Genomic DNA, 13,984 nt, shown 5'->3' on the forward strand with positions numbered 1-13,984 from the left:
CAACACCACTATTTTATGCCCAGAAATTTCCTGCAATACCAATCAAAATCAAATAATTCTAAAAAAACAAAATATCATATGAATCATTATATTTTCCCAACTATCAGACATTCAGGTGTTGCTAAAACAATCATCAAAGAATCAAAAGTAAGACGATCTGTTAATATGGCAAATCTACAGAGAAGCATCACACTGCAATATTTGTAAAGCAACGGAGTGAGACAGTAGGAAAAAGAACAAATCGAAAATGAACAATAAAGCCCGACTCTGGAGTGATATATGTATCATAATACTAACTTCATTCGTCATACCAACAAAATGGCAAGACAAATTTCATCTTCAAAGTGGAGTCGAGATGACAAGATCAGCATTAGTCTCCAAGTTCGAGTAGAAGTAACTAATCAGCTCAAACTAATATATTTTCAGTTCATAAAGCACATATGCCAGAAGTCAAGAGACCTATATGCTTATCCATCCATGTTGTAGTCGTCTTGCTGTAAATAAGGATTGTAGTTCCCGGGAACTTCTATCTTTCCTATGAACTGGTCCATTCCTGCACATACGAACAACTTCATGCGGTCAAAGTGTGTATTTCAGCAAGCATAACATATTCATCTTTTTAAAGAAATTTTAATGTCGAGTTAAAGGATTTCATATAAATGTAAAAGCATGAACTTTCGATTATCAGTAGCTTGAACCTAGTACAGATGTATCATAAATTTGCATGCAAGTATGTGCACGTGAACACGCTTCAATCAATGACTACAAACATCTAAAAACACAAGCCTCTGATTTATTTGCATAATTACCTAAAGAAACAAAAAAAAAATCAAAATCAAAAGTACATCGTGCCATGGGGAGCTGTTTACAGATAGCTAGCCACTTTCGATAGGTTTCTCTCACTATTACATTACTTCCATATGTTGCTTTCATTCTTCTTTGAAATAAAGAGTAGTTTATTGCATATCAATACCCTTGACTCTATGCTTCTACATATGGAAGAGTTGAGAGCTATAGGATATGTTCTTTCCTTTTCGAGAAGAATTAAATAATCAGATAACGATGATCCAACACATTAGGAGTTACAATCTGGTACATCTAAGCACATAATATAGAAGAAATTACTATTTTAGGGAGAAACACGTACTCGGATTTGATAACATATTTCCATAGAAGGACATTTGCCCGAAATTACCCCCAAACTTGGAGCTTCCTTCAGGGGGCAACATTGGTTCAGGTTTGCTGGTTCTTGGATCGACAGAACGTATTGCTGAACTCGTCTGAGGGTTCTGAAAACAGAGATCCTCTGCTCTGGAGGTTAGGATGTTCTGAGGTTGAAATTCCTCAGGCTTTGTTTTCTTATCATTGGGGGATTCAACCTCTGTCTCGACTTCAGATTCAGCATTGTTTGATGGTGCAGCCTGCTGCTTCCTCTTCGACCTAGCACGCCTATTTTGAAACCAATTATAGACGTTTGTTTCACTAATCTGGCCGTGTTGAGACAACTCACTGGCTATTTCTTTGATCTTCTGTTTGCTCGGTGTTCCAATCCCCTGATCGAAAATGCGTTCAAGAATCTGAAGCTGCATAGGTGTTGGGGTCCACCTTTGTCTTCCGGTAATTTTATGGGCACCGGAGGTTATCAGGGGATCGCAATATAGATTTCCCAATCTCACTCCTGACCGAGGAAGACAATTCATTAACATCAGAACTGAACATACAAATTTTCACACATCCATACTAGCACTACTTTACAAGAAAGATAAACAACGACACAAATTGTTTCCTATTATACTTTCTGGCCAAGACTCACTGACTCACAAAACAAACAGTTCATCACAGGTGGTTAAGGGAAGAAAATCTGTCCTCCTTCATTATCCATTCAAGTATTCAACGACTCGCTGTACAGAATACTCGGTTTCCAGAATGTAAACAAAGTTATACTTCTTCACTGGGCTTAGAGAACGATTGGCAGCGGAAATAAAGAGGACCTCTATTTCCATCCTAGTAAACAAGAGAAATCATCTGATCTACACCATTTGATAACATCTTTTAAGACTAAAATCGACATAAACGTAAACCAAACATCAAACAACAATTTCTCACTATGGTAACATTTTTTTAAACAGAACAAAAATGGCATCAGAATCATAAAAGCATGAAGATGGTAAACTATAAGTAAGTAAAAATCGCAAAGCAGCCTAATCACCTCTAAAGCTTCATCTGATTACTGCACAAACCCAAGAAAACCAAAAGGACAGACCAAAAAATCACAACAAAAACTCAATTGACTACATATCTCCGTTCAATTACCAATCCAAAAGCCAAAAGAGGCCAAATTCCAATTCAAAACCCTCAATTCCCACCATTTCCACAAATAATCGAAAGTGAGAGTAATGCAGAAGAGATGTTTGATGAAATTACCAGCGAGATCGGTCTGGGAAGTGAGGGATTTGTGCAACTCAACGAGCTGCTCGCAAATGGTAGCGTAGCAAGCAATCTGCTTGCGGAGAACTTCCATCTGCTCGTCCGTCATGACCTTGACAAACATCCCTCCGCCGCCGGGCTCCTCCGCCTGCTGCGGCGGTTGCTTTTCCCACTCCATATAGTCAAGAAATGGTCTCCTTTTCTCCGCTGAATTTGCTGGTAAAGGAAAGACAAACAGGAAAAAGGTAAGGACAAAAGCAAAGCAAAAAAGACGGAGGCGATTATATATACAAATTATACAATGGCGACAAGGAATAGTGTCATGTGCAGTAGAATTTAGTGCAATTTTATCTACTTTTTTTTTCTTCGCCCGAAATCAGCGGCGACTGTTCCAATTGGAATCAAAGTCTGAGTGTGAAAGGTACGGTTCTTGAGGTGTCACAAAATCTGCACTTGTTTTTATTCATACGTATTTCTGTATCTATACTGCTCAATCATCACCTCATAAATATATTCTTCTTTTTGGGATCCTAAATTATTCACAAAGCTTCCCCAATTAACTCACATTTCAAATTTGAATAACGGCAATCCACCTCCCAACTCAATATTCGTGAAAATTATTATTTGAATTTAAATATTTGCAATAATAATAATAATGTCTCCTATGTGAACAAGAGATTAAAATTCAAATTTTATCATCCACCGGTCATGACTTGTAAAGAGATTGGTGGTGATGGTACACTTCCACCCCATACAAATACAGAATTTGGAAAGAAAATGAGTTATTACGAAATTTGGTAATGAAAAAAAATAAGAATAAAAATGTGATTGTAATATTATTAGTAGAAAATAAAGTTCAGATTATCAAAAAAATTAATTATCAAAAATAAAAATAGATTAATTTTAAAATACGAATTAAAATATAAAAAATGAATTATATTTTGGAACGAGAAAGTATATTTGTACATGAAAGTGTCACCTATAATATTTGTTGTAGCATTATTTATTGGATTCTACTACAAAACATTGTGTCAATCAAATGAACATAAATGCGTCAAACTACATGTTCGCAAACTAACCAATGAAATTCATAAACATTTAATACCAATACCTATATCTCCGCCTTAAAATATACTCCATCAATATCAAATCATCAATACCTATATCTAACTAGTAGTAGTTTAATAGAATGAATACCACTAATTATTCTGAATTTCCTTTCTCATTCATGAGAATTAGAATAGACACCCACAAATTTAATTTAAATCTAGTTGGGCTAGCTAGTTGTGGGAAGAGCAAATTGAATGGTTGATAACAATAAGATAGTGGGTCTTTAGTGTATCAAAAGAATGTACCAAAGTTAATAAACATTACATGTATATTAAAATCCCAAACTAGATACGACATGCACAATTGTATGAATTTGTCGTCAAAATTAATAATTGAGGTTTGGACCTTTAAGATAATTATGATTATTGTTTATAGAGTTAATCTAAAAGGTAATGTTTTTCACCTTAATAATGGAGAAACTTAGTGACTAATTGCTACAGTCTCCACCTAATAATATTATTGTTTAGACTGAAGCTGACTTAGTGACTAATTGCTATTCATTCTGTTCATTTATTTCTTTCTGATCATAATTCCATGTTTCTCATTGATCATTACAGAATGGGTTTTAAATTTATTATTTATGATACAAAATACAATAAAAGGCTAATTCCAAAATCATAACTAATTAAGTTATCCAACCAGCAACCTTTCTACAACAACCACACCAATATATGCAAACCACAATCTTTTACAGTGAACCTCAGCCATGCTTACTGAATAATAAAACTATACACATTTCACACAGCATGATCATATTTTCCTAGTCGGATTTTCTTGAGTTCGATCTAATTTACTACGTCTACAAAGAAGTCGAGCTGCCATGGAGCACAAAGATCGATCCAAACTATCCGACTCCAGAATCTACTTAAGTATGCAAAGAGTAGATATCCTTGACAATTTCTTCAATCAGATCACAAGTAATGTGGCACTCAAGATCTTTACCTAGACCGCTGACGTCATCATCCAGCAATCTTGGCCACGAGTCGGACTTCAAATCGCGAGCAAGCATACTTTCAAGAGCATAAGTTGATCTATCTGCAGCTGGAGGATGTACATGACCTTGAATGATTTCCCAGACAAAAGAAAGGAGTTCCCTTCCACGAGGAGCCTGGTAACGAGATGACTCAATAGCTTTTCCGAGTCTAGACATGTTGGGTGGTTGTTTGAGTACAGTTGGCAGTGCTTCATTCAACAAATCAAGTATCATCCTGTGATCTGTTCTTGCTCCCTCATCTTTGGTGCTGCTTTCATCAACCTTGATTTGTCTGTAAGACTCTTCCACTTCTTCAAATACCTGGTTGCTAATAGGTTGACTTAGTGGGTCCCATTTTGGCAGTGGTCGACTGCACGAACCATCATAATAGCCGGAAGCCACAAGCAAATCTCTAACATAAGCTTCAGTTGGATCCTTTATTTCTGGATCAACTTTATCGGAGTTCTCTTCAGTAATAGATTCCTCTAGACCTGGCTTTTCCAATTGATCCGGCTGTTTTACCAAATCTGTATGAATAATTATGGTAGAAGAAAGAATCATAAGGCAACTTGCGACACCATATTTGAGTGCAGAAAAATTAAAACGGAAATGTGAAATTTAAAGATAAAGGAATGAGATGTTGCATGATCTTTTGGATTCATGCTGTCAAACATACACAATATTTTTGGAAATATGGATTACATTAACATAGTTACTACGTTATCAAACCAAATATGTGTTATTTAGATTTGAAATGAAATGAATAGACCAACTGGACCAGTCATTAAATGATAAATCTAACAGAAGTCAGAAACCTGTTCAATGAAATTAAAAAGACAAAAGGCAAAATAAGCTAACTATGCTAATTTACTCATGCATCCACACAGGTTATATGAGCCTCCGTTTTCAAAACATTTTGAATAAAGCAGTCAACCTTGCTCGTGCAGAAGTACAGAGCTCTCCTTATACAAATAAGATGTGCAACTTCACTTACCATTCAAGTTTGGGTTTATTGGGCTGAAAACATAAGGCACTTCACTGTCCTCTGGTTGGTCTGCACCAGATGATGCTGGACTCGAACAAACTGCTGGCCTCCAGTATTCATCGTCAACACTACTGCATACAGATGCAGGGCTTGGTGGCACTTCAGTAGAATTCTCCTAAAACAAATACAATTGATTGAAAACATTATTGATTAGAAATTCATCAGCATTCAAAATCATCTATAGTTTCAAAAGTAAAAAAAGTTGAGTCGAGCCAAATAAGATCCTCACATGAGTCTCATAGGAGCTCATCATAACTGTTGGTCCACTTGCAATATCTTTTAGGAGATCATCACAATTATAGTGTAATTCATCGACTGACTGAACTCTCCTTCTAAACAGCCTTCCTCTAAGTGTTAAGCTGTACCCAAAGCTTGAGACCTTTTCTCTTATCTTGGATTTATCATTCTTCTGTTTCTTGACATCCATTGAGACATTCTCAACTACTTCATGCTTCATTCTTATCTGGGCCCCCGTAAATATGTGACGATCTTCCAGGAGGAGCTTCCCTAATGATGTTCCTGATCCTGAAACTGGAGCAGACAGAGATCTAACAAGGTTCCTTGGAGATGGTTCCTTATAGTGCATTCTGCAATCATCAGGAGCCTCCCTGAAAGATCTATTTTGCTTTCCTAAATCATTCATAGAGCTTTCAGGGTAGCACACTTTATTTTCGACCAATATATCTCTAGATTGTCCAGCTTTGGTCTTCTCAGGATTTAGCACAGACGATCTCTGTCTTTTATGAGAAACAAACTGAACTTCTCGATGTGTTTCACCTTTCAGAACATTCCTCAACCTTTCAGTCAATAATTTCTTTGTTTCTCTGTTAACAAACTCTGGAGAATCTGTTCCATTTGACTGAATGTCACTTATATAGGACCTTGTAGATTCTGACCGAAGTAAATTCAACCCAATGTCCTGTGTAACACTATCTCTTACTTGTTGTGCAATACGGTGAGCTATTTGTCTTGGTTCTGAAGGCTTTTCCCGGTAAGGGGTCTCAATTCCTCCTCCCCGGGCTACTTTACTCTTTTTAGAACTTTTACCTTGCAGTTCAGACTTCAGCCTCTCCTTGACCTCCTCAAGGAAATCTTGAATACTACCCCTCTCTTCAAAAGAGCTAGGAGTACTGTTCCATGAATCTTCATTGACACCCATCCTGTCAGGGCCAGGCCTTAAAACCACAATCTTGGTCGGAGCAGAGACAATATCTGATTTCTTATCAGAAGTCAGCAAATTAGAGAGAGGAATGTCTCTTTTTGACATGTTAGAAAACAAAGATTCCTTCATCCCATCTAACAAATGGTCCCTTTTCTTTTCACAATTGCGAGAAGCAAGTGTTTCGCGCAAATGCACAGGGAGGTCCTTTGGTTTCTTCAAATTGTCAAAAGACTTCACTCTCTTGCAATCGTCATAACAGAACTTTGTCTCTTCACTGAGTTCATCTTGCATCATTGTCTGGCTTCGACTGTTTTTGAACTCTACAACCTTTGAACATTCCATAATTCGTGCTGCTTGCCATGCCTCGAATTCTTTTTTGAACTTCTGAAGTTCCTTTTCTTGAGGATGTTCTCGGCGTTTAGGCTTCCTCGACATCATGTGGCTACTGCAGTGATCAGAAAAGCTATCAAAATTTCGGTCAAAGTAATCCAGGCCATGCTGTGGTGGGGAATCCCAGATAAAGGAATCACGGCCATCTGAGCTCTTTCTAGACTGTTCCTTATCTGTGAACTTCCTTGCAGGCACATCACTCATTCTTCCAATCATTTCTGGCTCTTGTCCCAGATCAACGGGTAACATATCAACCCCCATGAGGCGAGCCACTAAGCTTGGAGCATTTGGTCTGGCATTTGATTTTTTAGAAATCTCTTCACTAATCAATTTCTTCATTGGAGCCTCAGTGGAACATGTCTTCTTAGGTGACTCCTTGAATGAATTATAAGAATACTGAAAAATGTAGCAAAACAACAGTATGTTGTTATACACGAAAAAAAGGAACTATATAGATGGTGCCAAGCTTTATCAATTGGATTTGGTTACAGTATGATGTGATAAGGGCAATAGTGTAAAAGTAAGAGAACAACCAAAAGACTCTACCAAAACACATATATCGAAAACAACAACTGCTGATAAGTTAACGAGATTAAAATAAGAAAATCACCAGTTTCCTATCTCTTCTTGCATATAAGCCATAGAATGTCTCCTCTGGCAGCTCCATACTGTTTCTAGGTGTCTCCAGACCTGAAAACAAAGAAGAAGGTTTGTTTCTAGTTAATTAGAAGGCAAGAAGCTAACCAAAAAAAGTTTGTTTGATTGTTCATTCCAGCAAAATACAGGTATGCTAAACTTTTTAGTTGGGTGATTAAATTTGTCCCCTGAAGAATAGCTTCATACTATGAAAAATTCCAAAATAATAAACTCATTATTTCCACAAAAAATTTTCTAGTTGGAAGTCATAGCTGGATAAGATTTATGAACATTTGCGGGAAAATTAGCACCTCCCTAGTAAGTCTAATTATTTTGAATTATTTAGTAGACCTACCACCATATCTTGTAACAACATGCTGGGCCACTGAGTCTTCTTTAACATACGGCAGCTGGAAAAATCTTCCCATCCCACAAAGAATTACCCCGCCGTGTGGTCGAGAACTGCTCAAAGGCTCATCTTCATATTATTCCATTAAATTAAATTGAGTCCTCTTTACAATTTATAGGAGTTACAGATAGCAACCCAGTCTGATCCTGCAGTATCAGGATATGAGAACAGTATACAAAGAAATACATCAAAACGTAGAGCGGGCTCAAGATAACATTAGTGTTTCCACATTTCAACACAATACGACAACGCATCATTTCCTCTGCATAGGATACCAGAAATTCTGGCCTAACAGCAACACGGAAGAAACCAGATTAATAATGAATCAAGCATATTTGTATGTAGTCATGCATTAGTAGAATTATCCGAACCAAAAAAGCAAAAAAATCATTATTCCTCGTGTAAATTCCAGGAACCAAATTATAATGTTCTTCAGCATATGGCGATCATGCATTCAGTACAGTTGAGTAATTAAAACCAAATCCTTCATGAAGCAAAATAATTTCGGTAAAAAAACGTTTAACTATTTGCAGGATTAAATTGATCCACAATACTGGTAAACACTTGCATCGTCGCATAATTATCACCGAGGCAGAATTTTTAAAATCAGCCAGCAATCCAGTAACAGATAGAACAGTACAAAATCAAGTAACAACCATGACTGAAGCTGAAGCCTCTCAAAATAAACGCATTCAAAATCTATCGCAAATTCGAGCAAATGCGAAAACCTCCGATCCGAAATAAAGCAATCAAACACGATACAAACAGGTTTGAAAACTCACATTATTCAATCACAAAATTGAAGGTGTGATTGCGCATTAAACTATCGCTTGGAAGCTCCACCACCGTCACAAGCAGGGGAAAAAAGGTGAGAAACCAGAATCAGCAGCAGGTGTGAATCGGATGCGAATGGAATTGGAGGATGGTGATGAAAGAGGAGGACGGAGCATGAGATGGAATGAAGTACAGATAGTAATAATGAAGGAAGAAAAGTAGTGCTTTTGGCATGACAATCCATTGCTGGAAATCACACCACCAGCAACCCAAAAGTCTCTTTCTCTCTCTACACACTCGCTTTCTCTCTCTCTCTCTTGAAATTCTATTTTGACTGGGTGGTTAGAATCTGGGTGGGCCCACCAGACTTCATGATTCTGGGAATAATGAAACCCAAAACTAATCAACATAGTAACAATCGCCATTCGATATATCAAATGGATGAGTGAAATAATTATAGGGATGCTCCAAGCCAAAAAAAAAAAAGATATGGTACAGTAACTTATAGAGATCCTCAAAGGGTTGCAATAATATTAACTTAATTTAATTTTTAAAATTGTAACATCCACAATTCATTACTAAAATTTATAGATTTTCATTTCATTATTTATGGTGTCATGCTATTTTTTTCCATGTTCCTTACTTAAAAAGCAACATCATAATCCACCGTTCTTTTTTTAATTATTCATGAGTCTATTTTTTTTTCTAATATAATTTATTTATTCATTAAAATCCTACTTCCCAAGAAAGATGACCATGACATCTTTCTTAAGCAGCACGAGATTTTATACAACTTTATTTTATGTATCGAGTGGAGAGAATAAATTAGAAATAAGGAGTTTTCATTTTTAGTAATGAGTTATCTTGGATGGGATAAGCTAAAAAGAAAAGTGAATCATACTCAATGGGACGGCGGGAGTACTAGTTGGAAATCGGAAAAAATATAATTAAAATCCTATAATTACATTTTGTTATAAGCAATAAAAATATATTTTTAAAAGGTTCAACTCATTTTCAAGTTCCTTAACAAATGTATAGTGGGAATAAAACGCCTCTATTTGTTAAGATGGATAACCGAGAGGGAAGAAGCGATAGACATGGTTGTGATTAGTTTTCTGTGTTGTATTGATCGAATGGAGCAACTCTCTTAATATAGAGAGTTGCCCTAAATTACATATGGAAGAAGATCCCCTAATTATGATTGTATCAATCATATCAATTACATATTAATCTCATGATTCATTCCCTAATTACAATTATTTTCTTTCCATATTCTAACACTCCCCCTCAAGCTAAGTAACGGCATCTCCGATGCTTAGCTTGTCTAGTACTTCTTCAAACATCCTTGCATTGACTGCTTTCGTTAGAATGTCTGCCAGTTGGTCTTCCGAGCGAACGAAGGGTAGCTCAATGATTCCTTTTTCTATCTTCTCCTTGATGAAGTGGCGGTCGATCTCCACATGTTTTGTTCGATCATGTTGGACTGGATTTTCGGCTATGCTGATTGCTGCTTTGTTGTCACAGAATAGTTTGCTTTTCTGAGTGGGTGGAAAGCCAACCTCGGTCAACAGTCGCCGTATCCATAGGATTTCAGTGATTCCGCTCTTTACCCCTCGGAATTCTGCTTCAGCGCTAGAAAGTGCCACTACTTTCTGTTTTTTGCTCCTCCAAGTGACGAGGTTATCGCCTATGAATGTGAAGTATCCTGCAGTTGACTTTCGGTCGATCGGATTACTCGCCCAGTCAGCATCAGTGTATCCTGAGACTTCTAAGTGTCCTCCATTCTTCAGTAAAACTCCATACCCTACTGTACCCTTCAGGTATCTCACCACCCTCATTGCTGCATTCATGTGCTCCTCTTGTGGGTTGTGCATAAACTGGCTTATCACCCCAACAGCATAGGCTATATCTGGTCGGGTATGGGCTAGGTAGATTAGCTTCCCGACTAGGCGTTGATAACGCTCTCTGTCTGTGGTCCGTGCTCCTTCTTCTATCTTCAGTCCATGATTCTGTACCATAGGCGTCTCGGCAGGCTTGCAGTCAAGTAAGCCGGTTTCTGTTAGAAGATCGAGCACATATTTCTTTTGTCGTAGGAATATGCCCTTTTTAGATCTTAGTACTTCAATTCCGAGGAAATATTTCAGCGCTCCCAGATCCTTCATCTCAAATTCTTTGAACAAGTTTGCTCTTAGCTCCTCGATCTCTTCTGTATCATTCCCTGTAATAATCATGTCATCCACATATATAAGGAGACACGTTATTTTGTTACCTACTCTCTTAAGGAATAGAGTATGGTCTGAGTTACTCTGCTGGTAGCCATACTTCTCCATTGCTTGACAGAACCTTCCAAACCATACCCTTGGGGACTGCTTTAAGCCATATAGGGTTTTCTTCAGCCGACAGACTTGTCCCGGTGCAAACTCATCTGAGTATCCCGGAGGAACTTCCATGTATACTTCTTCTTCCTTCTTTAATTCTCCATGGAGGAAAGCATTGGTGACATCAAATTGGTGAAGTGGCCAATTTTTATTTGCGGCAACAGTCAGTAGGACTCTCACAGTACTCATTTTCGCCACAGGTGAGAAAGTTTCAGCATAGTCTACCCCATAGGTCTGGGTGTATCCTTTTGCGACCAATCTAGCTTTGTACCTCTCGATGGATCCATCGGCTCGCCTTTTGATCGTAAAGATCCACCTGCATCCAACGGGTCTCTTCCCTTCCGGCAATGCACACTTCTCCCAAGTATTGTTCTTTAGCAAGGCATCCATTTCTCGTTTCATGGCATCCCTCCAATGTTTATGCTTCGTTGCTTCTTCCACAGAGTGCGAAATATCCTCTTCATACAATGCTGCTTCAAAAACCTTCGCCATTTCAGTCATATGAGCTTTTACGGAATTCACAATGGAGTATTGTGTCTTTCGTCCCTTCCAATCCGGGGAGTATTTCTTTGGTGGTATTCCCCTGGTGCTTCTTGGCGGTAGAACCCGTGGTTGCTCACCTGTGCTTGCTTCTGGTTCTTTGCTGTGATCATGGTTAGTTTCAAGCCGAAGAGTTTCACTAGGGTTAGAAACTTCTCTTACCTCAGGAATATCGGCCGGGGATTGTATTGCAACGATGTCACTGAAGTTGATGGACTCATCTTGAGTATCAGAGACATGCTCGGTGGTAATGCTAACCTCCTCTGTTGGGTCCTCTTCCCGATCAGGACTTGGCTTATGACCAGGATTCGGATTCGGGATCAGATTCGGATTTGGGCTCGGGTTTATAATAGGATTAGGAAGCAAACTTAGTGGGTCAATCTCAGTTTCTGGTTCTTTCTCCCCCTGACCGCTAAGTTGGTGGTAAAAGTGTTCATTTTCTACGAAGTCACAATTCATCGTGACAAACATCCGTTTGGATTTTGGGTCATAGCACCGGTACCCCTTTTGATGCATTCCATATCCCACAAACACTCCTTTTATCGCACATGGTGAAAGCTTGGTTCGTTCAATTTTGGGAATGTGGATAAAGACAGAGCATCCAAAAATTTTTGGGTCAAGTGTGAGAGGTAATGGGAGTTCTGTATGGGATGATAGGACTTGAATGGGTGTTTTCCTGTCAAGGCCTTTTGTTGGGAGACGGTTTAGAGTGTAGGCTGAGGTAGCTAGGGCTTCGGGCCAAAAAGATTTTGGGACCTTGGAATCAATTAGGAGAGCTCTAGTCATTTCGAGTAGTTTCCTATTTTTTCTTTCGGCTACCCCGTTTTGTTCAGGTGTGTGAGGACAGGTGGTTTGGTGTATAAGACCATTTTTAGCAAAGAACTGTTGCATCTGGCTATTGACATATTCTCCCCCGTTATCGGACCTAAGTATTTGGATGTTTTTCTTATATTGAGTTTGGACAAAGGTGTAAAACAGGACGAATTTTTCAAAGACTTCTGATTTGGACTTTAAAAAATAGACCCATGTCATACGTGAGCAATCATCAATAAAGAGCAAGAAATACTTAAAACCTCCACCACCCATAACTGGTGCAGGCCCCCAAATATCAGAATGAATAAGGGAAAAAACATGATCCACACGGGTATTATTAATTCTAAACGAGTGTCTGTGGCTCTTTGCCAGAAAACAAGTATCACAGTTCAAATGAGAAATTTTATCAAATCTAGGAAATAAGGTTTTAAGATACCCTAAAGATGGGTGTCCTAGTCGCCGGTGCCATAGCCAAGCCTGTCGGTCTGTGGATCCGTGAGTCAGCAACACACTACTCTGTTGAGCTATCTCGTCCACATAGTAGAGTCCTTCTCGTTCAGTGCCACGCCCAACAATCGTCCCCGTCCGAATATCCTGTAACATACAAAATGAGGGTTGCATCAACAAAGTACAATTAAGCTCCTTTGTAACATGACTGACTGATAGCAGCTTGTGAGACAAGGACGGAACGTATAAACAATTTGAGATACTCAGAGTGGGCAAAATTTTAATTGTTCCTGCTCCTTGAACTGGAAGTAATTCCCCATTAGCTGTCTGAACATAGCTTTTCTTGGATTTAGTGATTTCAGTAAAATCAGCGATGTCAAATGACATAGTGTCAGTTGCTCCGCAGTCAAAAATCCAGTCCCTGTCTATATGCGGTTTTTCGGAAGTAAGGCATGCAGTAGAGAGTGTTTCAAGTACAGACAAACTATTTTTGCACTGAATTTTTGGGTTAATTTCCGAAAATGAATTAGATGTGGGTCTTTTTCCAATAATATGTGAGTAATGGGGCGCATTGTCTAATTTCGGATTATCCAGGGACCTGGCAGAAAGGATATGGGGTGTCTGGCATAATTCATTAGAAGCAAAGGGTGTATTATGTGATAATGGCAAAGTTCGGGGTGTATTGAATGAGGAACCTGATTTTGAGGGGCTTAATTGCAAAATTCTCCCTCTTTTACCTTGGCAAGCCCTAGCCTTCGCCATTTCTTCCCCTGTCTGCGCCGATGACTCTCCTCCTCCCTCGATTTCGCCGGGTCTGGTACTGGTGCTACCCGCCGTGCAAGCGGTGCCGGAAGCCCGGTCACCACCGGCTGGTATGGTT

At 38.6% G+C, this 13,984-nt stretch overlaps 2 protein-coding genes across 3 annotated transcripts; both read right to left on the reverse strand.

Annotated features, from left to right (window-relative positions):
- Window positions 1-232: 232 nt before the first annotated feature.
- On the reverse strand, window positions 233-2,848 carry LOC121775495 (WUSCHEL-related homeobox 8-like). Of its 2 annotated transcripts, none has more exons than XM_042172570.1 (4): window positions 2,728-2,848; window positions 2,425-2,643; window positions 1,148-1,678; window positions 233-553 (listed from the first exon to the last, which is right to left on the reverse strand). In XM_042172570.1, the coding sequence occupies exons 2-4, from the start codon at window positions 2,603-2,605 to the stop codon at window positions 468-470; spliced, it is 798 nt and encodes a 265-aa protein (XP_042028504.1). In that variant the 5' UTR covers window positions 2,606-2,643; window positions 2,728-2,848; the 3' UTR covers window positions 233-467. The 2 variants fall into 2 exon arrangements, with proteins under 2 accessions (XP_042028504.1, XP_042028505.1); XM_042172571.1 differs by having other exon boundaries at window positions 2,784-2,802.
- Window positions 2,849-4,088: 1,240 nt separating this feature from the next.
- On the reverse strand, window positions 4,089-9,225 carry LOC121773847. Its single transcript, XM_042170764.1, has 6 exons — window positions 8,935-9,225; window positions 8,099-8,298; window positions 7,718-7,797; window positions 5,785-7,503; window positions 5,505-5,670; window positions 4,089-5,037 (listed from the first exon to the last, which is right to left on the reverse strand). The coding sequence occupies exons 2-6, from the start codon at window positions 8,169-8,171 to the stop codon at window positions 4,403-4,405; spliced, it is 2,673 nt and encodes an 890-aa protein (XP_042026698.1). The 5' UTR covers window positions 8,172-8,298; window positions 8,935-9,225; the 3' UTR covers window positions 4,089-4,402.
- Window positions 9,226-13,984: the final 4,759 nt, after the last annotated feature.

This window comes from Salvia splendens, chromosome 17, assembly GCF_004379255.2.
Source record: "Salvia splendens isolate huo1 chromosome 17, SspV2, whole genome shotgun sequence".
Lineage (NCBI taxonomy): Eukaryota > Viridiplantae > Streptophyta > Magnoliopsida > Lamiales > Lamiaceae > Salvia > Salvia splendens.

Excerpts from the sequence above, each read along its gene's own strand:
- LOC121775495 (XM_042172570.1), bottom strand. The coding sequence starts at position 2,605 with ATGGAGTGGGAAAAGCAACCGCCGCAGCAGGCGGAGGAGCCCGGCGGC. Across the intron at positions 1,679-2,424 it reads TTCCCAGACCGATCTCGCTG|GAGTGAGATTGGGAAATCTA; the intron begins GTAATTTCATCA and ends TTCCTCGGTCAG. Across the intron at positions 554-1,147 it reads AAATATGTTATCAAATCCGA|GAATGGACCAGTTCATAGGA; the intron begins GTACGTGTTTCT and ends TCGTATGTGCAG.
- LOC121773847 (XM_042170764.1), bottom strand. The coding sequence starts at position 8,171 with ATGGGAAGATTTTTCCAGCTGCCGTATGTTAAAGAAGACTCAGTGGCC. Across the intron at positions 7,504-7,717 it reads CAAGAAGAGATAGGAAACTG|TATTCTTATAATTCATTCAA; the intron begins GTGATTTTCTTA and ends TACATTTTTCAG. Across the intron at positions 5,671-5,784 it reads TGAGCTCCTATGAGACTCAT|GAGAATTCTACTGAAGTGCC; the intron begins GTGAGGATCTTA and ends TATTTGTTTTAG.